This window comes from Felis catus, chromosome E3, assembly GCF_018350175.1.
Source record: "Felis catus isolate Fca126 chromosome E3, F.catus_Fca126_mat1.0, whole genome shotgun sequence".
NCBI classification, from domain to species: Eukaryota; Metazoa; Chordata; class Mammalia; order Carnivora; family Felidae; genus Felis; species Felis catus.
Window position 1 is genome coordinate 28,180,988 of NC_058383.1, and position 24,940 is coordinate 28,205,927.

The 24,940-nt window shown below is 53.5% G+C and overlaps 1 protein-coding gene and 1 long non-coding RNA gene across 5 annotated transcripts in view; one reads left to right on the forward strand and one right to left on the reverse strand.

Annotated features, from left to right (window-relative positions):
- The window catches only part of ABCC6 (ATP binding cassette subfamily C member 6), a 52,462-nt gene extending 31,709 nt beyond the window's left edge, over positions 1–20,753 (forward strand). For 2 of the 4 annotated variants that reach the window (XM_011290585.4, XM_045047775.1), the window contains exons 18-31: positions 939–1,106; positions 1,535–1,709; positions 3,045–3,120; positions 4,548–4,677; positions 6,703–6,910; positions 7,857–8,167; positions 10,202–10,401; positions 12,691–12,817; positions 13,527–13,628; positions 14,429–14,575; positions 16,390–16,548; positions 16,628–16,794; positions 19,622–19,816; positions 20,134–20,753. In XM_011290585.4, the coding sequence (XP_011288887.3) occupies positions 939–1,106; positions 1,535–1,709; positions 3,045–3,120; positions 4,548–4,677; positions 6,703–6,910; positions 7,857–8,167; positions 10,202–10,401; positions 12,691–12,817; positions 13,527–13,628; positions 14,429–14,575; positions 16,390–16,548; positions 16,628–16,794; positions 19,622–19,816; positions 20,134–20,242 (2,274 nt within the window). In that variant the 3' untranslated portion in view covers positions 20,243–20,753. Of the gene's footprint in view, positions 1–938; positions 1,107–1,534; positions 1,710–3,044; positions 3,121–4,547; positions 4,678–6,702; positions 6,911–7,856; positions 8,168–10,201; positions 10,402–12,690; positions 12,818–13,526; positions 13,629–14,428; positions 14,576–14,683; positions 14,993–16,389; positions 16,549–16,627; positions 16,795–19,621; positions 19,817–20,133 lie in introns of those variants that run through there. The other 2 variants (XM_045047776.1, XM_045047777.1) reach the window with 2 other exon arrangements.
- On the reverse strand, positions 8,133–14,914 carry LOC123382561. The gene is made up of 4 exons (XR_006591118.1): positions 14,776–14,914; positions 12,675–13,016; positions 8,375–8,512; positions 8,133–8,274 (listed from the first exon to the last, which is right to left on the reverse strand). It is a non-coding gene; the product is annotated as an uncharacterized LOC123382561 (long non-coding RNA).
- Positions 20,754–24,940: the final 4,187 nt, after the last annotated feature.

Here is a 24,940-nt window from a genome sequence, read left to right on the forward strand (position 1 = left end):
ACTCATCTCTCCAGCCCCATCCTATCATGCTCCCCCTTTCCTGTTTCACTCCAGCCACATGGATCTCCATATGTTCATTACACACCCAAAGCATGCTCCCACCCTGAGGTGCTCTTCTCTCTGCCGGGGATCCACGTGGTTCATCCCTCACTCCCATCGGGTCTCAACCCAAACGTCCCCTTAGTGGAGAGGCTTTACCTGACTGCCACCCCCAGCACAGCAACCCTGTTCATGCTGGTACAACATACACGCTAATTCTGCTTAATTCTTCATAGCACATAACATCTTCTGATAGGTGATAGATTTGATTTGTTTATTAATTACATGTCTCCCACCCTACCCTCATTAGAGTGCAAGATCCATGAGAGCAGGGACTGGGTTTTGTTCATTATGGTATCCCCAGAGCCTAGGACACTGGGTGTAGTAGCCATGTGGAACATATGAGTGGAGTGGAGCGGAAGGAAGGAAGAGAAAAAGAAAAGAAAAGGAGAGAGAGGAAGGAAGGAAAGAAAGAGAAATAGAAAGAAAAGAAAGAAAGAAAGAAAGAGAAAGAAAGAAAGAAAGAAAGAAAGAAAGAAAGAAAGAAAGAAAGAAAGAAAGAAAAAGAAAAAGAAAAAGAAAAAGAAAAAGAAAGAAAGAAAGAGAAAGAAAGAAAGAAAAAGAAAATAAGGTTGGGCAACCAGAGAAATGACTGGTGTCCTGAGGGAGGCAGTATCATACGGTGGAGAAGCGAGAAGAGAAGCCAGACTCAAGGAGAAGTGAGCCGGAGGAGAGAAGGTCGCTTCCCCCAGGCAGCTTGGCTGGAAGGGGACAGGCGAGGCTGGGTGGAGGCTGGTGGGGACGCTGGTTCGAGAGCAAGTGTTTGAACCTGGGAGCTGGCCCTCACTCTGATGAGCATGACGTCCACCCAGGCCCCTGTTCCTCTCCTGTGGCCACAGGGCATGAATCTCTCCGGGGGTCAGAAGCAGCGACTGAGCCTGGCCCGGGCCGTGTACAGGAAGGCCGCTGTGTATCTGCTGGATGACCCCCTGGCGGCCCTGGATGCCCACGTCGGCCAGCAGGTCTTCAACCAGGTCATTGGGCCCGACGGGCTGCTCCAGGGAACAGTACGTTTGGGAAAACGTGTCAAAGTTCACAGGGCAAAGGCAGGGGAAGTCCTAACCCAGCCCTCTCCTCAAGTCCAGTTTTCCTCTTTATAGTGGTCAGCTTTTGCTCTGACAATGCTGCCTAACAAACACCCCCCCGATCCCTGTGGCTTGCGACAGCAGTCATTTCTTGCTCATGGGTCCGCGGTTAAACTACTCCAGCCGTACCTCAGGTCACCGGCCAGGTTCAGGGAAACCCTGTGTCTTCTTGTTTCAAGACACAGGTTGAAGGAGCCCCTCTATTTCTCCACCGGAACATAGAGAAGGTGGGAGGGCAAGAAGGGGAGCTCCTCCCACACACGGCCCCAGGACGCTGCCTGCCCCTGAGCCCCCAGCTCTGGATGACTGGTCAAACACAGCAGTGTAACCTCTACCCCTTCTTTTCCCAGACACGGATTCTCGTGACCCACGCACTCCACGTCCTGCCCCAGGCTGATTGGATCGTGGTGCTGGAAGACGGAGCCATTGCAGAGATGGGTTCCTACCAGGAGCTTCTACGCAGGAAGGGGGCCCTGGTGGGCCTTCTGGATGCAGCCAGAAGGCCAGGAGATAGAGGAGATGGAGGTACGGGTGGGCTTTGCTGGTTCTCTGTTGCCGGGATCCTGCCCCCCCTTGAGGAGAAGGCTCCAAGGATCCCACGGGCATGCCTGGAAGGCTCTGGCCACACCCTTCCTGGGAGCCCAGACCTGGAAGCAGACAGCTCTCTGAGAGGCCACCCAACCCCCCAGTTAGAGCGAGCGACACCTTCTGTGAGCCAAGGAGAGTGCTAAGTTCATTGGGTCTGTCTTATGAGGCATGTGCCCTTTTGGTCGCCATTTTACTAATGAACAAACTGGGGCAAAGGCAAGTACTTTTTCTGAGGTCACGACATTAGAACTTGGGTGTGTTCAAATCTGGAGTGTTCAAGTCCTAACTGCTGCAGAGGCTGAGCAAATGGTCATTTGGTGGCTAGAGGCCAGAAGGCCCACAACACGCCAGCTAGGGCTTCTAATAACCAGAAAATACCATGGCTTCTGGAAAACCGATAACGCATTGGGAGTGACGTCACTGATCCAAGCTCACCCATGGTGGGTGATAAGGACCCCCGTGGCACCTCACATACATTAGCTCATTTAATCATCGCGGTGCCTCTGTGAGGTCAGTGCTGTAATTATGTCCATTTAACAGGTGAGAAAACTGAGGCCCAGAAGTGAAGGAACTAGCCCAAGTTTACATGGCTTATAGGTGGCAGTGCTGGGATTTGAACCCAAGCAACTTGACTCCAGAGCATGTGCTTTTTCATCAGTAGACTGTAGGCTGCTCCCCCGCCCCCGGCTCACCCCCAACCCCCACCACCATGGAAAAGCAAGGACCCACAGCCAGGTGCCCCCAGAAAAGGCTCTGCCTTTTCTGAAAACATCTGTTGCACAGAACAGGGGCTCACCCTGGTAAAAGTCCTAAGCGTCAACTCCCAGTATTATCATCCTGGAGCTCGAAGATGGGGCCTGCCCAACCTGGAGGATGGTCAGAGGCAGGCTCCTTCCTGAGGAAGGTGACCCCTGAGGTTGGGTGCGAGTTGCCTAGAAAAGAACATTCCAGAAACAAGAAACTGCTCATGCAAGGCTGTCGGGGGAGACCGGAGAGGTTTGCCTTGTGCAGTGTTTGCTACCGTTTTCCAGCCCCAAGTTCATAGCAGGTGCGCAATTATATTTGCTAAGTGAATGAGCGCACGAATGAGTGATTCAATGACTAATGGTCCCAGAAGAACCCAGGGAGGATTGAGAGAGGTTGCAGGAGCCAGATCATGGGAAACAGATGCTCAGACAAGTTAAGGCCATACAGCCGGTGGGTGTCAATGCCCGCGTTTGGACCCCGATTACTGGCCCCCCATCACACGACAAGACTCCTTTGACCTTGCAGAAACAGAACTCACAACTGATGCCAAGGACCCCAGAGACCCTGCTGGAAGTGGGAGGCCCGAGGGTGGACCCGAGAGGTGAGTCCGCCGCGGTGCTGAGCGTGGGGAGGGCGCAGGCTGAGGCTGTAAAAGCATTGCTGGGTCAGCACCCGCAGCGCAGGCAGGTCAGGGCGGCCAGAACCATTCTGGACCTCACAGATGCTGAGTGCCCGCTCTGGGGGCCAGACCAGCCGAAAGCTGTTTGGTCTTCAATGGGCCAAAGTGGTTAAGTCCTCATGTGGCCAGTTCATAGCAGGACCAGTTTGCCCTCAAATATGATGAATGCCCTAAAGTTTGTTAGGTTGTCTCATTGCCAGAGAGGGGCAGGGCTGGTGCCAGAGAAAGATCCTCGCCATAGCTGTTAATGATGTGCCCAGCCCTGTCGTTCGTCATGCTTTTTCAGGCTTGCTACACGAAGGGCTTGAGTCTACACGCGTGGGATCACTTGTTACAGGCCAGAACACACGCGTGGGGGTTCACCAGGAGGCCTGCTGTCCCCTCATCCCCAGCCCCTTCTAGACAGGCCATAGCTGGACTCATTGTGGGGCTGTCTGCAGCCCTGGAACCTTGCCACCTGGTACTCACCCTTTTTATGGAAAGTGACCTTGTCAACAGCAGACCACTGGGCAGTGGACACAGTGCGAGCTTAGGTGACAGTTGTTGGGGGGCTCCTGGGGTACTGTGAGGGTCCTTGGTCCCTGGGGAATGTAGAGGCTGAGCACAGCTCCTCTCCATGCCAGGTAGCCACCCCGAGCCCTCCTGGGTCTTACACTGGGCAATCCCACTTGTCCTCACTGTGCACAATAATCCCAAGATCAGATAGATGATATAGGCAGGTAGGCAGAGAGAGAGAGAGAGAGATGACAGATTGATGAATGATGGATGAGTGGATGATTGATTGGTAGCTAGGCAGACCGACATAGACTAACCCCATTTTACAGCTGAGGAAACTGAGGCACAGACAGGATACGTCAGCTGCCCACGGTTTCACAGTCACCAGATGGCAATTCACATTTAAGTTTAAGGCAGCCCCCTCATCCGCAGACGAAAGGAAGATACAAGAAGTCCTCAACATTTGAATTGCACAAAACTGACCCTCTTCCAAGGTGGACTAACAGATCTGAGGGTAAACAGCAGGGGCAAAATGACCATAGCAATGCTTAGGCCAAAAGGAAAACTCTGAAAAACAGGTCCCAAAGTTGAGTAAATAAGTTCATTCAATGAAACAGCATCGGGAGAACAGGCTTGCTCGCCTCTGGGGAAGGAGATGGCATTTAGCTGGGCACCGTGGAGGGAGGACGGAGCGCGATGCCCCGTGGTGCTCCATATGCTGGTTGTATGAGTGAGCGAAGGAATGAATGAGTGAAGAGTGTATGTCAGAGGTCACCGGCTCCCAGTGGCCATGAGGGTTGGGTGCGCACACACCCCCTGGACAGAGACGCTGACTTGTCTTCATTTCCTCTCAGTGACAGGTCCATGAAGTTGTTGGTCTCTGAGAAGGACAGAGCCACTTCAGAGGCCCAGCCAGGGGCTCCCCTGGATGATCCAGAGTGGGCAGGATGGTCAACAGGAGAGGATGGCATCCAGTATGGCAGGGTAACCCCCAGCTGCTCCCTCTCCTCTACGTCCACTGCTACAGCTACGCACTCCCCGGGGCCCAAGACCTCCCATCAGATACAGTGCTGGGCAGGGAGACGGGGTGGGGGAGACTCACTTTACCGGACACCTACTGTGTGCCACGTTGCACTCTGGACACTTCACGTTTCTTAATGCTCACAACCACCCCAAAATTAGATGGTGACAGCTCCATTTTAGAAATGAAGAAACTGAGGTCTTAAAGAGTTTGTCTGCGTTCTCAGAGCTAGCAAGGGACTTAAATCAAGGTTGCTCAGAGCAAGCAACCTAGGACTTAAATCTAGGTCAGTCAGAATCTAAAGTTTGTACTATTTCATTTCTTCTATGATGCTTTGTCCACCCCTCCTTTCACCTACCTACTTTTTCATTTCTCTGTCTGCCTACTTTTCCATTCATTCACCACCCACCCCATCCATCCTACTCACCCATCCAGCCACCTACCCATCTACTCACTCATCTATCCATCTCACCTACCCTCTCACCCATTCACTCATCCAGCCATTCACCCATCCACCTACCATCCATCCATCTACCCATCTTCCATCCATCCATTCATCTATCCACTTATCCACCCACCCATCCATCTACCCACCTTCGATCTATCTACTCATCCACCCACTTATCCATCTATCCATCCATCCACCCACTTATCCACCCATCCATCTACCCACTTTTCCACCCATCCATCTACCCACCTTCCATCTATCCACCCATCCACCCACCTTCCATCTGTTCATCCATCCACCTACTTATCCACCCATCCATCCATCTACTCATCTTCCATCCATCCATCTATCCATTCCACCCACCCATCCACCCACCCACTTTTCCACCCATCCATCTACCCACCTTCCATCTATCCACCCATCCACCCACCCATCCATCTACCCACCTTCCATCTGTCCACTCATCCACCCACTTATCCATCTATCCATCCATCCACCCACTTAACCATCCAGAATCCATCCATCCACTCATCTGTTCATCTGCTCTTCTATGACTCACTCATTTATTTATCCATCCACCCATCTACCCTTTCATTCACTCAACTACCCATCATCCCACCCAACCATCCACCTACTCATCCACCCAAAAAACTTTACAGAACCCCCACTACATGCAGGCAATGTCTCTACTTTGGTGGATGTTGCACACTAGTGAGGGGAGATAGTCAGCAAATAATTAGGCTAATGAGCAAGGTAATATCAGATAATGATAAAAAAAATAAAGAAGGGAAATGAGATGGAGACCAACCAACTGAGGGTCACGAGCCTGCTTGGATTAAGATGCCCTAATGGGTAATGCTCGAGCTGAGCCCTAAAGTAAGGAACCAGTAGCTGACAGAGGAGGAGGGAGAGCATTCCAGGCAGAGGGAACAGCAGGTGCAAAGGCTCTGAGGTGGGAAGGAGTTTGGGGCACCAGAGAAAAGAAAGAAATCCCATGAGACCAGCAGATAGTGAGTAGGAGGTAAGGTCAGAGAGACAGATAGAAGGTGAGAATTTCTTCTGAGAGCAAGAGAAAGCCATGAGCAGGCCAGCAACAGCAAGATAGGGTCAGGATGATGTTTCCAGAAGTTCACTCTGGCTGCAGCCAGGTGAAGAACTTCAGATTCGTGGCAGCTGGACCTTAGCAGGTGTCTTAACCTCTTTGTGCCTTTCTTTCCTTATCTGTCAGGTGGGAGTTATGATGGGGGTAGAGACGCATGCCTGTCCTGTAGTATGTGTTCAATAAATCACTCCAAAGCCAGAAAGTGCCACAGCTTTAAAGCTCCCACTGGCCTTTGGAGGGTTCTGCAGAGGAAGGGGGTCTTGAGGCTAGGTGGGGCCTGTAGGAGACCTGGTGCTCCAGGTGGTAGGAACCGAGAGAGCACAGGTAAGGTCTGCACCGTGGTTCCATCTGCCCTGTTGAGAACCTCACCTGGTCTTTTCTTCTTTCCTTTCCCTCCGGGGCCTCTCTCTGTCCCCATCCCCCCTACCTGTGCTACAGGTGAGGGCCACCATGCACCTGACCTACCTACAGGCTGTGGGTGCCCCACTGTGCCTCTATGCACTGTTCCTCTTCCTCTGCCAGCAAGTGGCCTCCTTCTGCCGTGGCTACTGGCTCAGCCTGTGGGCCGACGACCCCACTGTGGATGGGCGACAGACCCAGGCGGCTCTGCGTGGCTGGATCTTCGGGCTCCTGGGCTGCCTCCAAGGTACCCCTCGCCCGCCTTCCTCACCCTCCACCCTCCCGGCCCCATCTGAGGTGCTCAGGGCCCCCTGGCCTGCCCATCCCTGTCCTTTCTGGACATCTGTGCAAACATCCTGGGCCCAAGCGCAGACCTGAATCCTTTAGATAAGGCTGGAAGGAGGGGGGGGGGGGGGGCAGGACACATCCCTCCTTTCCTGGGATCTTCAGAGTCTGTGCCAGACTCCTCAGCAAGTGCAGAACCTTGGCCCCCAGATGTTGGGGTAGCTGAGGACTTGGGTGGGGACAGACCAACTGCAGTGGTTTGGATGGGCCAGAGACAGTTTGCCCCACCTCAGAAACGGAGTGAAGTCAGCCCCATTCCAGGCACATAGATGGGCATTGAGAGAAAGGGGGTATATTAGTTTCCTAGGGCTGACAGAAATTACCACAAACTTGGTAGCTTAGAACAACAGACACTTCATCTCTCAGCGTCCTGAAGCCAGCAGCCCAAAGACAAGCTGTCGGCAGGAGTGGTTCCTCCTGGAGGCTTTGAGGGAGCGACAGTCCCGTGCCTGTCTCCTAGCTTCTGTTGGGGGTCTCCAATCCTTGGCTTGCATATGCCCCCATTCTGTGCCTCTGCCTTCATATCACCTTCGTCTCTGTCTCCGGATGTCTTCTCTTCTTGTAAGGACGGGAGCTATTGGATTTAGAAGGCATCCTAAATCCAGGGTGTTACCACCTTAGGATCTTTCACTGAAAACGGCCACAAAGAACGTGTTTCCAAATAAGGTCACATTCCGAGATTCCTGATGGACACGAGTTTGCAGGGTGGGGAGGCACACTGTTCAACCCACTGCAGGGTGGTTCCATCAGGGGACACTCAGGATGGCCAAAGCATAAGATGGCCATCATGGGGTAGTTGGGGGAGGGGGGTCTCGGCTCTCACGCTCTGACACCCGCTCTCTCCCCAGCCATTGGGCTGTTTGCCTCCATGGCCATGGTGCTCCTGGCAGGAATCCGGGCATCCAGGCTGCTTTTCCAGAGGCTTCTGTGGGATGTGGCACAGTGTCCCATCGGCTTCTTTGAGCGGACGCCCATCGGGAACTTGCTGAATCGCTTCTCTAAGGAAACAGACACAGTAGATGTGGACATCCCAGACAAACTCCGGTCCTTGCTGATTTATGCCTTTGGACTGCTGGAGGTCAGCCTGGTGGTGACGGTGACCACCCCTCTGGCTATTGTCGCCTTCCTGCCGTTGCTGGTCCTCTATGCTGGGTTTCAGGTACGGAGAGATTGGGGAGGCCCCTGGGGCCAGCTCAGGTCACCTCAGCCAGTCTCTTGTCTCTGGACAGGATTCAGCGTAAGAGGCTCTGCACAGTGGAAGAATCCCTAGAAGAATTCCCAGAGGCAGAGACACCACAGTTTACTTCTAACACCTACACTCAACACTGTCTCCCGAATGTCCGTGTCTAAGTTCTTAATATCTTACATTTTGTCCTGCTGCTGCTGCTGAAATCAGCTTCCCGTTCTCCAATTATCTAGAAACCAAGGAGGCATTCAAGGTCTCCAAGTGTTGTATTAGGTTGGACTCTTTCAGTTGCCGGAGCTGGAGACCAACTGAAATTAGCTTAAACAAAAGGACAGAAATTAACGTCTTACGTCCCTAAAGCGCAAGGAGCCAGTTATCACCAGGATGCGGTCACTCTCTCCATATCTTTGCTCAGGGGGTCTCAAAGTGCCATCTCAGACCAGCAGCGTCAGGACCAGCTGGGAGCTAGTGAGAAATGCACGTTCTCAGGCCCCACCCAGGAACTACTGACTCTCAAGTCACGGTAGAAATGGAGCCCAGAAATGTGGGTTTCAGCAAACCCTCCAGATAATTCTGATGCATACTAATGTTTAAAAACCACTGGCTTTAGCTCTGCGTGGCCTGATTTTGGACGCACTGTCTTTCTAGGGTCTGATGGGTCTGATGGCCCCTGACAACCCTATACTCACAGCATCCCACCTCAGCAAGTCCAACCCAAAGTAACTTTTACTCCAGCTCCGCATTCATAGGTCAGTCCCAGGGAAGATTTGACTGGCCTGTTTGGGGGCCCGTGTTCATCCCTGAGCGAATCACAGTGACCAGAGGGTTAGCACACTCTGACTGGCTAGGCTGCGTGAGGCTACGTCCTCCGTGATCGGGTCCCACGTTTGAACTCTACCCTCCACCTCCACCCCAGGTAATCAGAAATAGAAGAGAAAAAAACACGGTAGTCAGACAAAAGCCACAGCCACCACTGTCTTCTCGATGTCTTCTTGACCTGGGGAGGGACAGCTTAAGGGTCGGGCGGAGGTGGATTTGAATCCGGGCCCTGCCACTTGCTTGCTGGAGAGGCCTGGACCAGCCACTTGATCCCTCTGGGCCTCAGGTTTTCTCACCTGTAAACTGTGAAGGACACCAGTGCCCACCTCACATTAATGAATACTGTTTGTAAAGAGGCTGGCACACAGCCTGGCTGGCTGTTCAGCAGATGCATATCCTTCTGGCTGGCACACAGCTTGTGGCGTCAGAGCAAATAACCCCACGGATCATTTGGGCATTGTTATGTTCCCAGCACCGGGCAGGTAACCTCCAGTTAAGTGAGCGGATTCCACTTGGCCAACTGCCTTCCTTGTCCTTTATGGTTTTGTTCCCACAATGACTGGCCCTAAGTGAAGCAGTTGGCTTTAGGGCTGGGAATGAGACATTCACACTAGATGAGTGGTTTCTCAGTCCTGGCTGTACGTTAGAATCGCCCAGAAGGTTTTTGGAAACTACCAAGGCCAAGGTGGTACCACCAGAGATTCTGATTTAATAGCTCTGGGACGGGGCACTGGAGGGTTTTGCAGCTTCCTGGGTTCTTCTTTTTTAATTTTTTTCATGTTTTTTTATTTTTATTTTTGAAGGAGAGAGAGGCAGTATGAACAGGGGAGGGGCAGAGAGAGAGATAGGGAGACACAGAATCAGAAGCAGGCTCCAGGCTCTGAGCTGTCAGCACAGAGCCTGACGCGGGGCTTGAACTCGTGAACCACTAGATCATGACCTGAGCCGAAACTGGATGCTTAACTGACGGAGCCACCCAGGCGGCCCTCTGGGTTCTTCTTAAAAAGAACCATGTAACTCTGATTCTGCAGGGAAAATAGAGCCCAGAGAGGGGAATCAACTAGCCCAAGGTCCCACAGCAGCTGGTAACAGAGCCTGGTCTGAAACCCTGTACTTGGGGCTCCCTGTGCGTCTCAAACTACCTCTCTGTGTCTGTGACTTCTCCCCTCCCCACCTGTCCCGCTTCAGAGCCTGTACGTGGCCAGCTTATGCCAGCTCAGACGCCTCGAGTCAGCCAGGCACTCGTTCGTGTGTTCCCACGTGGCCGACACGTTCCAGGGCATCACAGTGGTCAGAGCCTTCCAGGCCCAGTGCCCCTTTGTGGCTCAGAATGACATGCACGTGGATGAAAGCCAGAGAGTCAGTTTCCCGCGGCTGGTGGCTGACAGGTAGGAAAAGCATGGGGGCGGGCAAGACCCTGCAAGACATCTGTGTCCCCAGAGAGTGAGACGTAGGGTGACGCCAGAGAGATGAAGCGGCCTGCCCAAAGTCACACAGCAAGGCAGGGATAAAGCTGAAGCTGTACCCCGTGGGTGCACTTGGCTCGTACCGTGAGCAGATGGAGTCTGGCCTGAGGAGTCCTCAGCGGCAGGTGGACAGGAAGTACAGATGTCAGCAGAAGGGAAGAAGCCTCTGTTGCCAGGCTGCTGGACCAGCTCTGTTGCCTTGGTGATAGAGCAGCTACGTAAGCATCCTCAGCCTTTTCATTACTAAGTAAGAATACTCAGGCTTTGAGCACAGACGGACAGGGGCTCAAATCCCAGCTCTGAGACTTACCAGCTGGGTGATCTTGGGCAGGTTTCATACCTCTCTGAGCCTCGTTTGTCAAGGGGGATGTCACTTATGGGGTGGCTATGAGGATTAAATAAATACACTCAGAGCTAATGCTTGTAACATGCTTACTATATGCTCAGCACGGTACTGAGCCCTCTACATGGATTTGTTCTTTTAGTCCTAAAAACAAGTCATGAGGCCGAGACTGTTTTATGGATGATGAATCTTAGGCACAGAGAGATTTAGGAACTTGCCCAGGGCCGCACAGTGAATGTGGTGGAGTAAGGGTCTGAATCCAGGTAATCTGGTGCCACAGTGTGGAGAGGGCCAAGCACACAGTAGGTGCTCAATAAATATGAATTCCTTTCTCCTTTATGCCCCAGGTCCCTGGCCAGCTGAGGCTATCAGGCCATGTAGCTGTGGGCAGCATCTCAATCCCATAAGCCTTCTGGGCGACCTGCCCTGCCTCTTCCTGGGGTCCTAGCCCAAGGAGGAAAGACCTAATGAACATTTAGAAAGCACCGGCGATGTGAAGGCCCGGTGATTTCCATGGTCTGTATGGCAGATCTCATTTAATCCTCTCATCTGTAAGGAGCCAGATTTGACTTCATTCCACAGATGGGTAAACTGGGCTTTCAAGAACAAAGGGACTCTCCCAAGAGCAGCTGTCTAGGAAGCAACTTATGTATGCATTTGCTGGTTGGTTTGTTGAAAACCACCATAACCTAGTGGAAAAGGTTCATGCTTCCTGGCATGCATCAGGGTGATGTGGCTTCTAAGACTTTCATGTGTGTGGACTCTGGCAAGTACCTAACTCTTGAGCCTCAGCGTCCTCATCTGTCAAACGGGGACAACAATACCCCGCTTTGTGGGGTTGTTAGAAGGACTAGATTCTCCATGTAGTAAAGCCCAGAGATCCCTGAAGACAGATTCTTAAATTGGATCACTGTGTCCCCAGCACCTGCAGCAGACATGACACACAGTAGGTGGTCAATATGTTTGTTGAATGAATGAATGAGTCAATGAATGAATGTTGGAGTAGGAATGCAAGAGAAGGAGGTGCCTCTATATCCACTCAGTTTATTATTCATTGAGCACCTACTACGTGCTGGGTCCTGTGCTAAGTACTGGGGACAGTCATGAACGAGACAGAGTTGCTGCCCTCACGGAGCTCACAATCTACTGATGGAGACTGATGGTCAAGGACTGATTAAATCGTTTAATTATTAAGAGTGGTGGGGCGCCTGGGTGGCGCAGTCGGTTAAGCGTCCGACTTCAGCCAGGTCACGATCTCGCGGTCCCTGAGTTCGAGCCCCGCGTCGGGCTCTGGGCTGATGGCTCAGAGCCTGGAGCCTGTTTCCGATTCTGTGTCTCCCTCTCTCTCTGCCCCTCCCCCGTTCATGCTCTGTCTCTCTCTGTCCCAAAAATAAATAAAAACGTTGAAAAAAAAATTAAAAAAAAAAGAGTGGTAAGTGTTATGAAGGAAGTTATGAGCGATGTGTTAGAAAGGGAGGAACAGGCCAGGAAGGCTTTTGGAGGAGGTGACGTTCAACCCAACCTGTGCATGAAGATGATATTGGCCGTGTGAAGATGGAGGTCAGGTCCAGGCAGGGGGACCCCAAGGGATACAGCCGGGCATAGCCCAGGGACGGAAAATCGGCACCATGGCGAAACTTTACTTGAGCACCTACTGTGTGCCAGGCTCTGAGCTGGGCACAGGTAAGACAAAAGCGTCAACTTCCCCCACCCACTGAGCTTGGGTGGGGCCTGGGGTGTGGAGGAGACCATTGCTGGGACCCCTGTGGGACTCAATTTGGTACGATGACCAGTCCTTGTGCCCAGAGAAACAAGTCCTGCAGACAAGGCCCTCCCCCCGCCCTGCTCTTACCTGCCTCTCCTTGCAGGTGGCTGGCTACCAACCTGGAGCTCCTGGGGAACGTGCTGGTGTTGGCAGCCGCCATTTGTGCTGTGCTGAGCAAGGCCCACCTTAGCGCCGGCCTCGTGGGCTTCTCTGTTTCCGCTGCCCTCCAGGTACACCTGCCTCCCAAGACAGACCCCTGCCAGTCGGACCTTCAAGGACCCAAGTCCAAACCACCAACCAGTGAGGAAAATATAGAGGCTTAGCTGGGTGACCTTCCTGGACCTTGGGCAAGAGTCTTCCCTCGCAGAGCCTCAGTGTGCTCATCCGGAAAATGGGGCAGTAATCTCTTCACTTCAGACATTGTAGAGCCTAGTTGAGATAAGGTATATAGAGTCCATTTCCAGGGTAGTGCTAAATTTTGTTAACTATTAATAATAATATGTCATGTCAGGTCATGATATCTATGAAGGAAAAAACATATATGCAAGTAGCATTCTTCTACTGAATTGTTCTAACAGCTTTATAAATATTAACCCATTTAATTCTGCCCACAACCCCATCGGGGATACTATTATTATCCTCATTTTATATTGAGGCAAAATGATGGGAAATCAGGGGAGAGAAACTCTCAGAATGGAAGTCAGTGGGCCTGAGCCCTGCTGGGTGTCCTTGCGAGAGCCATACACCCTCTCTGGTCCTCTCGTCCCACCTGTATCAAGATGGGTTGGACAAGCTCCTTTCTACTCTGCATACTCCAGTTCTACTGAAGGAAGGTCCTGGTGACGACAGTCAAAGCCCATCCCCTTACCTGTCCCCACTTCTGCCTCCCGCCCCTGCCTCAGGGGGGCTGATGCAAGCCTGCGATGTCTTCCCCCCCAGGTGACCCAGACACTGCAGTGGGCTGTTCGCAGCTGGACAGACCTGGAGAGCAGCATCGTGTCGGTAGAGCGGATGAAGGACTATGTCCAGACGCCCAAGGAGGTGATGGGTGGAAGATGGGGACGGGGGTGTGGACCCAGGTCTATGCCTGCTACGGGCTTTAGAGCCCCTGCCACTGAGGGCTGGGGTTGCAGCCAGGGCGACAGTAATGGTTAAGAGCGTGGGGTCTGGAGCCAGGAGAAATCCTGGGTCCTTTGCTTCTTCACTTGGGCAAAGCAGGTCATTCTTCTGAGTGACAGGGGACCATAGGTAACAGCAGTGCAGTAGCAGTAGAACAGCAACATGACGGCCACATCACATACACATCACAGCAACGTTCTAGGCACATCACAGCAAGATGACAATAACGGAAGAGTGACGTGGCAAGGTAACAGTGCGGGGGTACTGGGGGGTCAGGTGAGATCCCACGAGAAAGCACTTAGTGTCAGGCACACCGTAGACAGGCCCTACACGCCCACGGCTCTGATGGGCCCCCTTTCACCTCGAGGGGATCGAGGACCTATTCAAGGTCACAGGAAGAGCACACAGCAGCTAACGACCCCCTAGTGCATAATCTTGCCCTCCTCACAAAGACAAAGGGGAGAATATTATTCTACCCCTTCTAGAGGAAGACAGAATCTTATTTGACAATTAATAGTGGCTAATAATAATAATAAAGATAGAGTAGCCAATACCATCATTATTTTTATAATCTCAGAGGTCACCTGTTTATAGCTCTGCTATGTTCCAATGCCCCCAACGACTCTGTAAGATAGCAGTAAATATGCCCATTTTACAGAAGAGGAAACTGAAGCTCAAAGAGAGAGCGGCTCCTCTGACCCTGTGCCCCTCTCCCGTCCCAGGCGCCCTGGAGGCTACCCACCTGTGCAGACCGGTCCCCCTGGCCTCACGGGGGGCAGATCGAGTTCCGGGACTTTGGGCTGAGATACAGACCTGAGCTCCCACTGGCCGTTCGGGGTGTGTCCTTCAAGATCCAAGCCGGAGAGAAGGTGAGCGGCTCTGGCCCGTCTTCCTCCTCCTGGGGGCCAGGCCCAGGGTGGGCAGTGCCCAGGGTCTAGGCCCTGAGCACCAAATGCTTCCTCCACACCCGACTTCAGGCCCTCCACTCTGAAGACCCACCACGCCCTAACTGAAACGATCATCTCCCCCAGACCTGCCGCCATCTTGGCGAATGCCACCACCCACCCACCTTGGTGTCCTGGGTAAGGAGGCGTCTCTCCGACCGCCTTCTTTCTCTTGGCCTCCGACGTGAGTGCTGTGACAGAGTGCTGGATGTTCCGCATACGCGATCCAGTCTGCACGGGCTCAGTTCCTGGCTTTGCCATGGCTGACCCTGGGCAGGTCACTTCATGTCTTGACCTCAGTTTTTCCATCTGTAAAATGGAAATAACAATGTCAATCTCACAGAGCTCTTGTGAAGTTTCGGTGACTTAACACATATAAACTGCTGGGAACGGTGCCTGGCACATAGCAAGAGCTGCAGAAGCGTTTGCCCGGGGTTTTAGCAATTATCAGGTGCACTTTTACTCTGACAACGACCCTACGAAGAAGTGCTAGTATTGTCCCATTTTACAGATGCTCAGGAAACATTTCCCACTTGCATTTCCTTCCTGCCTCCTCCTAGACTGCTCCAGGCCCCCAGTTGAGCCCCCAGCCTCCCATTTAGCCACCTCCAGTCTGTTTTCCGTGATCTTTATTTGGGCATGACATTCCCCTGCTTGAGACCTTCCCCCTGCTCCCAGCTTCCCTTACAGTAAAGCCCAAACTCTTGAGCTTAGCATTCAAGGCTCTGCCCAGCTCTTCATTCATTGCCCTGCCAGGGCTCAGCCAATACTTGGGGAGTACTGCCTCACGGGGCCAGGTGGGCACCTGGTGCTGCCCTCAGGGGGTTTACCTGGCATCTTCCGCTTCCCCAAACTCCTGCTTATCCTTCAAGGTTCCACTCAAGTATCACCTCCACCATGAAGCCTGCTCTGATTACCCTGTTGACTTCTATCTCAGGCGGCTTCACGTCCAGAGTCTGATTATAGAGGGGGCTTTTTCATCAAGTGTATTCAAATTAAGTTTGCTCAGTTGCATTATTTCCAAGACCAGACAGTGAGCCCTGTAGAGCAAGGATTCCTTAATTTCTCTATTCCTCATGCCTAGAAGAGTTGCCTGTCATACAGTGGGTAACACGATTCATTTACTTTTTTTTTTGTTTATTTATTTTTGAGAGAGAGAGAGAGATTGAACGTGGAAGAAGGGCAGAGAGAGAGGGGGCTACAGGGTCTAAAGCAGGCTCTGTGCTGACAGCAGCGAGCCTAGAGCCAGGCTTGATATCATGAACCGTGAGATCACGACCTGAGCCAAAGTTGGACACTTAACCGACTGAGCCACCCAGATGGCCCATATTTCATTCACTTCTTAAACATATAGTGTTGAGCCTCCAGCGAGTGTTGGACATTGAGAATGCAGCAGTAAATGCTGAGGGCGGATGGGGGCAGGAACAATGATGGGCAGATGGACGGAAGGATGGAAAAATGGGAGGGTGGGGGTATAGCAGGAAGTGTGGGTGAGTGGACAGAAAGATGGGAGAGATGAGTCACAAAGGGGAGAAGACAGAGAACTATGTACAGAAAGAAGGCTGGATGGAATGGGTGGACATATGGAAAGGTGGACAGATGGACAAATGCTCAAAGGATAATGGATAGATGGATGTATCTTGGATGCAGGGGAAACACCTCGCAGAAATGCCCAGGGACCCTCCGGGCTTCTGGGCAGACGTGGTCAGAACGAGCCTTGCCCTCCCATCCCCTGGCAGGTGGGCATCGTTGGCAGGACAGGGGCCGGGAAGTCCTCCCTGGCCGGGGGCCTCCTGCGGCTCCTGGAGGCGGCCGAGGGTGGGATTTGGATCGACGGGGTCCCCATCACCCATGTAGGGCTGCACACGCTGCGGTCCAGGATCACCATCATCCCCCAGGTGAGGCCCGGGGCACAGGGTGGGCAGAGGGGGGAGGCGTGGCTGGGCCCGGCTCCGACCCACTGCCCCTTCCGGCCAGGACCCCACCCTGTTCCCTGGCTCGCTTCGGATGAATCTGGACATGCTGCAGGAGCACCCGGACCAAGCCGTCTGGGAGGCCTTGGACACGGTGCAGCTCAGAGCCCTGGTGGCCAGCCTGCCTGGCCAGCTGCAGTATGAGTGTGCTGACCAAGGTTGCAACCTGAGGTAGGCCTGCCCCGCCACGACCAGGGCCTGGGAGGAGCTGCGTGGAGAGGCGAGTGTGGCTGAGGCTCCCCGCACTGCCCTGTCCCCAGGGTAACATGCCCTGGAAAACTGCCTCCCCCACGGGACTACCAGCTTCATTCTGTTAGTACTCACAGGATGAACCCCGTCCCTTATCAGCAATTCTGAACTCCAACACAGTCTCTGAATGTCCAGTTTTGTCTTCCTCAATTCGGTTCCTCAATTTATTTGGGTGACAAAACCCAACCCTTACTGACACAAGGCTACTTATAGTCTATTTATCCCTCTCAGCATTTCTTTTGCTACGAAAGTATCGTGTTTGATGTGGGCACGAATTCCACTCTCACTGTGGGTTCTAAGTAACATATGGTATACGTTTCTTTCTGAAGAAATCTTAGGGGCGCCTGGGTGGCTCAGTTGGTTGAGCGTCTGACTCTTGGTTTCAGCTCAAGTCATGATCCCAGGGTCATGGGATTGAGGCCTGTACCACGCTCCGTGTTGAGTGTGGATCCTGCTTAAGATTCTCTCTTTTGCACCCCCCCCCCCCGCCCCTCTCCCCCACTCGTGCTCTGGCTCTCTCTCAAAAAGAAAAAAAAAGAAATTTTAGTTGTGGTAAAATACACCTAACATAAAATTTAGCATCAAAAAAATTTTTTTAATGTTTATTTTTGAGAGAGACAGAGCGTGAGTGGGGGAGGGGTAGAGAGAGAGGGAGACACAGACTCCAAAGCAGGCTCCAGGCTCTGAGCTGTCAGTACAGAGCCCGACCCAGGGCTCGAACTTATGAACTGCGAGATAGTGACCTGAGCCAAAGTCGGATGCTTAACCGACTGAGCCACCCAGGTGTCCCAACCATTTTTTTTTTCTTTACTAGAATACATTCATCTTTATTCATAAATACTGGAAAATAGGGTCTACTTTTTTTTTTTTTACTTTGCATCCAAGTTAGTTAGCATATGGTGCAACAATGATTTCAGTAGATTCCTTAATGCTCCCTACCCATTTAGCCCAACCTCCCCACCCCTCCAGTAACCCTCTGTTTGTTCTCCATTTTTAAGAGTCTCTTATGTTTTGTCCCCTTCCCTGTTTTTATCTTAGTTTTGCTTCCCTTCCCTTATGTTCATCTGTTTTGTATCTTACATTCCTCATATGAGTGAAGTCACATGATATTTGTCTTTCTCTGACTAATTTCCCTTAGCATAATACCCTCTGGTTCCATCGACGTAGTTATAAATGGCCAACCATTTTTTAATGTACAATTCGTAGTGTTAAATACATTCACATAATCATGCGACCCGTTTCCAGAACTTTTCCCTCTTGCGAAACTGAAACCCTGTACCCATGAAAAAACAATTCTAGGAGCAACTGGGTGGCTCAGTTGGTCGAGTGTCCAACTTCAGCTCAGGTCATGATGTCCCGGTTCATGAGTTCAAGCCCCATGTCGGACTCGCTACTGTCAGCTCAGAGCCTGCTTGGGATCTCTCTGTCCCTTTCTCTCTCTGCCCTTTCCCTGCTCACACACACACTGTCTCTCTCTCTCAAAAGGAAAATAAGCCTTAAAAAAATTCTATTTTCCCCTGCCCACAGCCTCCAGCAACCCCCATTCTGCTTCCTGTTTCTATGACTTTGACTACTCTGGGTACCTCATTTAAGGGGAGTATTACAGTATTCGCCTTTTGTGACTGGCTCGTTTCACTCAGCATAATGCCCTCAAGGCTCATCAGTGTTGCAGCATGTGCCAGCGTAGGGACGGACCACATTTTTCTTGCCCATTCCTTCACGGATGGACGCTTGCGTGCCTTTTTGAAAACAAAGACGTTCTGGATCCTAAAACCCCATCTGCCCCCAGAGGTGTGAGGGTAAGAGGCTGTGGGTGGCAGCCTCATCAGAGCTTCTGCTCACTAGAGAAGCAGTGTAGCTTGGTGGCTGAGAGTTTAGACACGCGTCAAATCCAGCCTCCCCCAGTTACCAGCTCTAGGACCTTGGGCAAGTTCATCTTCTCTGCCCAAGAGAGAAGTGAGTGAAAAGAGAACTATAGTGAGTATCTCCTTCCTGTTCGAGGATTGACTTATACGTGTTAAGTTGCAGACACAGTGCCTGGATGGAGGGAAAAATAATGTTTCCCTGTAAACCTCAGAGAGGCCCCCTCACGAATCCCCTTCTGCAGGATTGGCTTATAAGGCTTGAAAGTTGCCCCGGGGTCACCCAGCTCGCCAGGGACGTGGCCATAGTGGGTTCTGGTTCCCCAGAGACGCTGCTGGAAGGCTTCACCGTGAGAAGGAAGACCGCCCCAGACAGCCTTGGGTCTCCAGGGTCAGGGGTGTCACGGACTGTGTGACCTTCAGTTGCAACTGTGTGCTGTGTGCTGGGGCCTTACTCTGTGACAAGCACACTGCTAAGCACTTTTATCGGGCTTATTTTGTCCCTGCACCCTGATAAGTCACAAGACTCATTGGCACAGTAACTACCTTTGCGGTCACCGTGAGACGTGAGTCAAGACATGCACAGGCACGTAGGTTATGTCTGGCACAAGATAAAGAGCACTGAGTAGAAGTGGAAATAGCCATTTCACTGGGGGAGAGGAACTGAGGCACGGGGGTTTGAATGTCTTGCCTGGAGTCTCCCTGCTCAAAAAATGGCGGGAAGGGGATTCCTGCCAGCTCTGTGGACTGGGGACCCTCGTGAAGGAGTGTGTGTACCTGCCCCACTAACTTCTGCAGCTGTCGGGGGATCCCTTCGTGGGCAGGCCCTGCAAGTCCTGAGATGCAGGTAGAGAAACGTCAGGCCTGACCGTCCCACTCCTTCCCAGTGTGGGCCAGAAGCAGCTCCTGTGTCTGGCACGTGCCCTTCTCCGGAAAACCCAGATCCTCATCCTGGACGAGGCCACAGCCGCCGTGGACCCGGGGACGGAGCTCCAGATGCAGGCCGCCCTCAGGAGCTCGTTTGCCCAGTGCACAGTGCTGGTCATTGCCCACCGCCTGCGCTCTGTGATGGACTGCGCCAGGTAAGCACCCCTCCCCGAGTAGGCCCTCTCCCCGCTCCGCCCCCACGGGCGTAGAGGAAGGCATCAGGGTTTAGAGCCCCACGGGCGCTGGAATGGGTTATCACGTGCGCACCGTACAGGTGGCAAAACTGATGCCCAGCAGGGAGGAGATGAGCCCAAGAACACGTGCCCGGAAGATGTTTCCAACCTAGCTGTCAGGGTCAGGAAACCGCAGGGAAGGCCGGACTTTGCCAGAGCAGACATGCTGGGCTTTCGCTGGTGCAAGCGCTCGGGCGGGTTGGGCCGGTAAGGGCTCCCCATTGCCCTCTCTCCTGCAGGGTGCTGGTCATGGACAAGGGGCAGGTGGCAGAGAGTGGCAGCCCGGTCCAGCTGCTGGCCCAGAAGGGCCTGTTTCACAGGCTGGCAAAGGAGTCAGGCCTAGTCTGAGCCCTCTGCCCTCGCCTCGCCAACCCGGAGAGACTGCTGTGCCTTGGAGGTACAGGCGACCCAGGGGTCGTCAGTGGCACCTCAGTATTGGATCCAGACCCCTCTGATCTCTCGGAGGAAAATGGCAGAGAAAATGGCCGATCATCACAAACCCAGGAGGACGCAGCAACACCCAGGTTGGCCTGATGAGGGCTCATCCCGCCGCATCCACCTTGGAGGGGCTCCCTGTGCTGCCCGCCCGTTGGCCTCACCTGAGGACCTTAGAAACCTGCACATGTCTGGGCTCCACCGCAGACCAAAGAAATCAGCATCTCTAGGGCTGGGGGGCCGGGACCGTGGTGTGTGTGTGCCTTTTACAAACCACCCCCTTAATTCTGAGATGGTTGTCGAGTGACAAGCCACGACAAGAATCCAGAAAGTTCCTGCGTAGCTTTACTCTGTTTCCCCCACTAGTAACATCTTGAAAAACGATAGTATAATCGGCCGATCTTGTTCGGATTTCCCGCTGTTACGTGGATGTGTGTGTGGATGTGTGTGTGCGCACGCGCATTTCTACGGAGGCTCCTGCACCTACCCCCACCAGACGGGATGCTGAACGTTTCCATTACCACAGGAACCCCTCTGCTTGCTTTCGTAACCATACCCACCTCCCTCCGCCCACAACTGCTGACGCGTTCTCCGTTTTGGTACCTATTTTTATTCATCTTGAGAGAGAGAGCACGAGCAGGGGAGGGACAGGAGAGGGAGAGAGAGAGAATCCCAAGCAGGCCCCACGCTGCCAGCGCAGAGCCCGACACGGGGCTCAAACTCATGAACCACAAGATCGTGATCTGAGCCAAAACCAAGAGTCAGACGCTTAACCGGCTGAGCCACTCAGGCGCCCCTTGGGACGTATTTTCAAAGCTTCCGGAGTATTCCACACCTCTTGGTGCCCCCCTACCCTCGGAGATGAGCCCCTAAGAGTGTCTTATCTGAACTGTCGCACCAGCCACACAACCCACACCAAGAGCAGACTGTCCCGGGAATGAGCACGTGCACACTTTCAACTCCATAAATAGGGTTCACGGAGCCAGCACCCCCAGACTCCCACTGAGAGAATCTCCTCACCGCACACTTCCTCCGTTTGTTGAAGACCAAATTCCAGCTCCCCAGGGGAGTCCCAATGGTGGTTGGGACATCCAGAGCAGCCAGAGGCCTGGATAGGGATGGTTCAGGGCTCGCTTTCGTGAGGGGGAGTCAACCATGCGCTGTGCTGCTCGGGCCGGTTTCCCACGGCACTCGGAAATCGGATACGGGGCTCCTAAAACTGACTTCAGGCACCAGTCAAGGGGGACAAGAGTCTAAAATAGGCCAGCCTGAGGCCATACAGGCATATAGCTGTGAAGGGCAGCCTGAGAAAGGAATCAAGTCCCTGGACCAGAACTTGAGGCCAGCCCCACGGTTCTTTAGTGACCTCACGGCATGGCTGCAGAGGTGAGCTGGGCACCAAATGCACACCCGATCGATGTTCACTATAGTCGGCAATCCTGTTCTATCTGAGGACCTCCGTGGGTCCTCCAGGGGGTAAAGGCTTTACACACTAGGATCTTTTTAACCACATCACTCTTTAAAAAATGTTTATTTTGAGAGAGAGAGAGAGAGAGAGAGAGAGAGAGAGAGAGAGAGAGAGTGCTGGGGAGGGGCAGAGGGGGAGAGAGCATCTTAAGCGGGGTGCAGGCTCAGCGTGGAGTCCAATGTGGCTCTCCATCCCATGACCCTGAGATCATGACCTGAGCCGAAATTAAGAGTCAGGTGCCAGGCGCCCTTTAACTGCATCACTGTTGACAGGTGGGCTGATAATTCTGGGTTGGGATGGACGTTCAGCAGCAGCCCTGTACTCTTTACTAGAGGCCAATAGCACTGTCACCTCCAGTTGTGACAGAAATGTCTCTAGATGCTGCCACTGTCCCCCAGGGGATCAATCACCTGGTGAGAGGCACTGGGCCTACCCGACCCGTGGTTAATCCGCTGAGACGTGGACAATGGCTGTGCTGGTATATCAAGAGGGGCCTGTGGACACCCACCTGCTTGCTGGGACCTGGAGCCCGCCCTGTCCCAGCCCGGTCACGGGGACTTTCAGCTGGTCCATTCAACATAGGGTTTTCAGCCCAGAGTAAACCAAAGTTAGATCTAATGGCAGTGCCTACCTCCCTTTGCCAAGGGGCGGCCAGAAGGTCCTGCTGTCGCCTTACAAGTAGAGTGGGAGGTCTGCGTCCCTCGCCTGCCCCTGGTCATGCCTACAAGGGGCCGGCCCCACCATCACTAGCACCTCCCAGCTCTGTTTTATAAACGAGGAAACTGAGGCTCAGTGAGTTCACATGACCTGCCAATGTCGCCCAGCTTGTAAGTGGCCGAGTGGGGGCTCTGCTCCTGGGTCTATTTACCACCACAGCCCAGGACGTGGCGTGGGGGGCGTCTGCCCAACTTTGAAGCAGAGGAAGGGACCAGACACAGCACTTTCCGTTTCTCTACTTGGAACGGAGCCCCCTGATGTCCGGGCAGAGCGACCGCAGGCCAAAGAGGCAGCCGCTGTGTGTTTGGCAAACTCACTGAGGGTCATTCGAAGGCTTCTTTCATGGAGGGAGGTGGTTGGCCAGCAGGCGGAGCGTGCGCCCGGGGAGCCAGCTCTAATGAGGCTGTTGTTGGGCCCACACCACGGCTTCCTGGAGACTGGCCTGCAAGGGCCACCCAGGCCATCCGTCCCCCTGCCACAGGCTCGGTGGGGGGGGGCACACAGATGCAGGAAAAGCCATGTACAGACCGTCTGTGGTCAGTGTCGGTCTCAGGTCCCGTCCCTTCACCTGTGTCCCCTCCCGTCACTGCAAACGCTTACCAAGCCCTGCCCCAATGCCTGCCGCAGCCTTCTAGGGAACCCTTACAACGGGAGGAGGAAGGTCCCATCGTTATCCCCTTACTAGGATGCTTTGAGGAGGCCCCTTTTACAGATGAGAAAACGGACATAGCATAAGGAGGGATCCGAACCCAGGTGGCCGGGCTCCAGAGCTCATGCCCTATCCACTGTACCGCACTGCCTCTCGCACACTTCATTAGCTCTAAAACACCAGCTGGCTGCTAGTTGAATTCCACTCTGGTATCCCACCAGAAGCGAAGGAAAGGGCTCCTTTCCTTTTTTTTTTTTTTTCTCTTGGTTTATTTATTTTGAGAGAGAGAGAAAGAGAGCGAGCGCACAAGTGGGGCAGGGGCAGAGAGGGAGAGAGAACTCCAAGCAGACTCCACGCGGTCAGCACAGAGCCCAACTCAGGGCTCGAACTCATGAGCTGTGAGATCATGACCTGAGCTGAGATCAAGAGTCGGATGCTGAACCAACTGAGCCCCCCAGGTGCCCCAGGGCCCCCCTTTCCTTCTCGAGGCAAGGGATTTGTTCATGTGTCTTGACTGTGTCTCCCAGCACCTGGCATGGTGTGCAGCAAACGAGAGTGCTCAGTAAGTGACAACTGCGTGACTGGATGGATGGATGGACGGACGGACGGATGGATGGACGGACGGGCGGATGGACAAAGCAATGAATCTTACATCATCACGTAGGATGGTGTCCTGAGGGCCGGCTGTGGTGCTGGGTGCTTTACCTGGATCTTTTTCCATCCCCACACCCACCTGGCCTGGTGGACATAATGATCCCAGCTGTACCAAGGAAGAAACCACAGGTGCCGAAAGGCAAGTTCTCGAGTCCCCGATGACTTCGCACTTGGCTCAGGGCCCGGCACAGAGGGCTTGTCCTGGATCAGAGAACCCGGTCACTTGGATACATGCTACATGCCCGTGGTGGGCCATTCATCAGGGAATAAACAGATCAACCCCCTGCTCTCACAGAGCAGCCACTGTACCACCACCAGGGGAGGGACCAGCAAGAGGCAAGACCCTCTTGGTCTTGCATCCTTGGGCCTGCATCCTGCACCCTGGAACACCAGCAGAGTGTGACTTGTGGCTGGAGAGGCCAGTGAGGTGGCCAGAAGGGAGCTGCGGGCAGAGGTCACGGGAAGCCAGATTACGTGGGGTGTCTGGGTGCCGAGATGGGGACCGCAGGAGGGTTGTGATGTGATTTTTTTACAGACTTGCTGCAGGGAGGGGGCGGCCAGGGCAAAAGCGGGGAAACCACTGAGGTGGTGGCTGTCACAGGAACACGAGAGAGAGACCAGCGTGGCAGGAATGGGAGGGAAGAGAAGCGGTCTGATTGGGAGTGTTTTTCTGGAATGAGCTGCAGGAACCGCACGGGGTGTGAGAATGAACGGCGGACAAGAGCTCAACACTGGGAGGCACCATGTCCACTGCCCGCTCCCCTCTGGCCCAGGGGTCCCTTCCCGTGTGAGCAACGCTCCGCACTGAGCCCAGGGCCTGGCACACGGCAGGTGCCGTCTCCCTCCACGTTAGGAAAGCGCTCACCCGGACCATACCTGGACGAGCAGGCGCCCCTGCCCCAACCCTGGCGCTTCTGGCTTCCACCTTCTTCAGGGTTAATGCGGCTTGCGGCCTTCTCTTCGTAAAGCAGAAGGAGCTCGGACTCAGGCCTGGGACCCTCTGGAGTCCCAGTTGTCTCACAAAGCACACCCGTAGGCACACGCTCAGATACCTGTTTAACAGACCCGGCTGGGGGTTTTAGTGATTCAGGGTCAGGCTCCACAGAGACAGGAGACAGGAGCA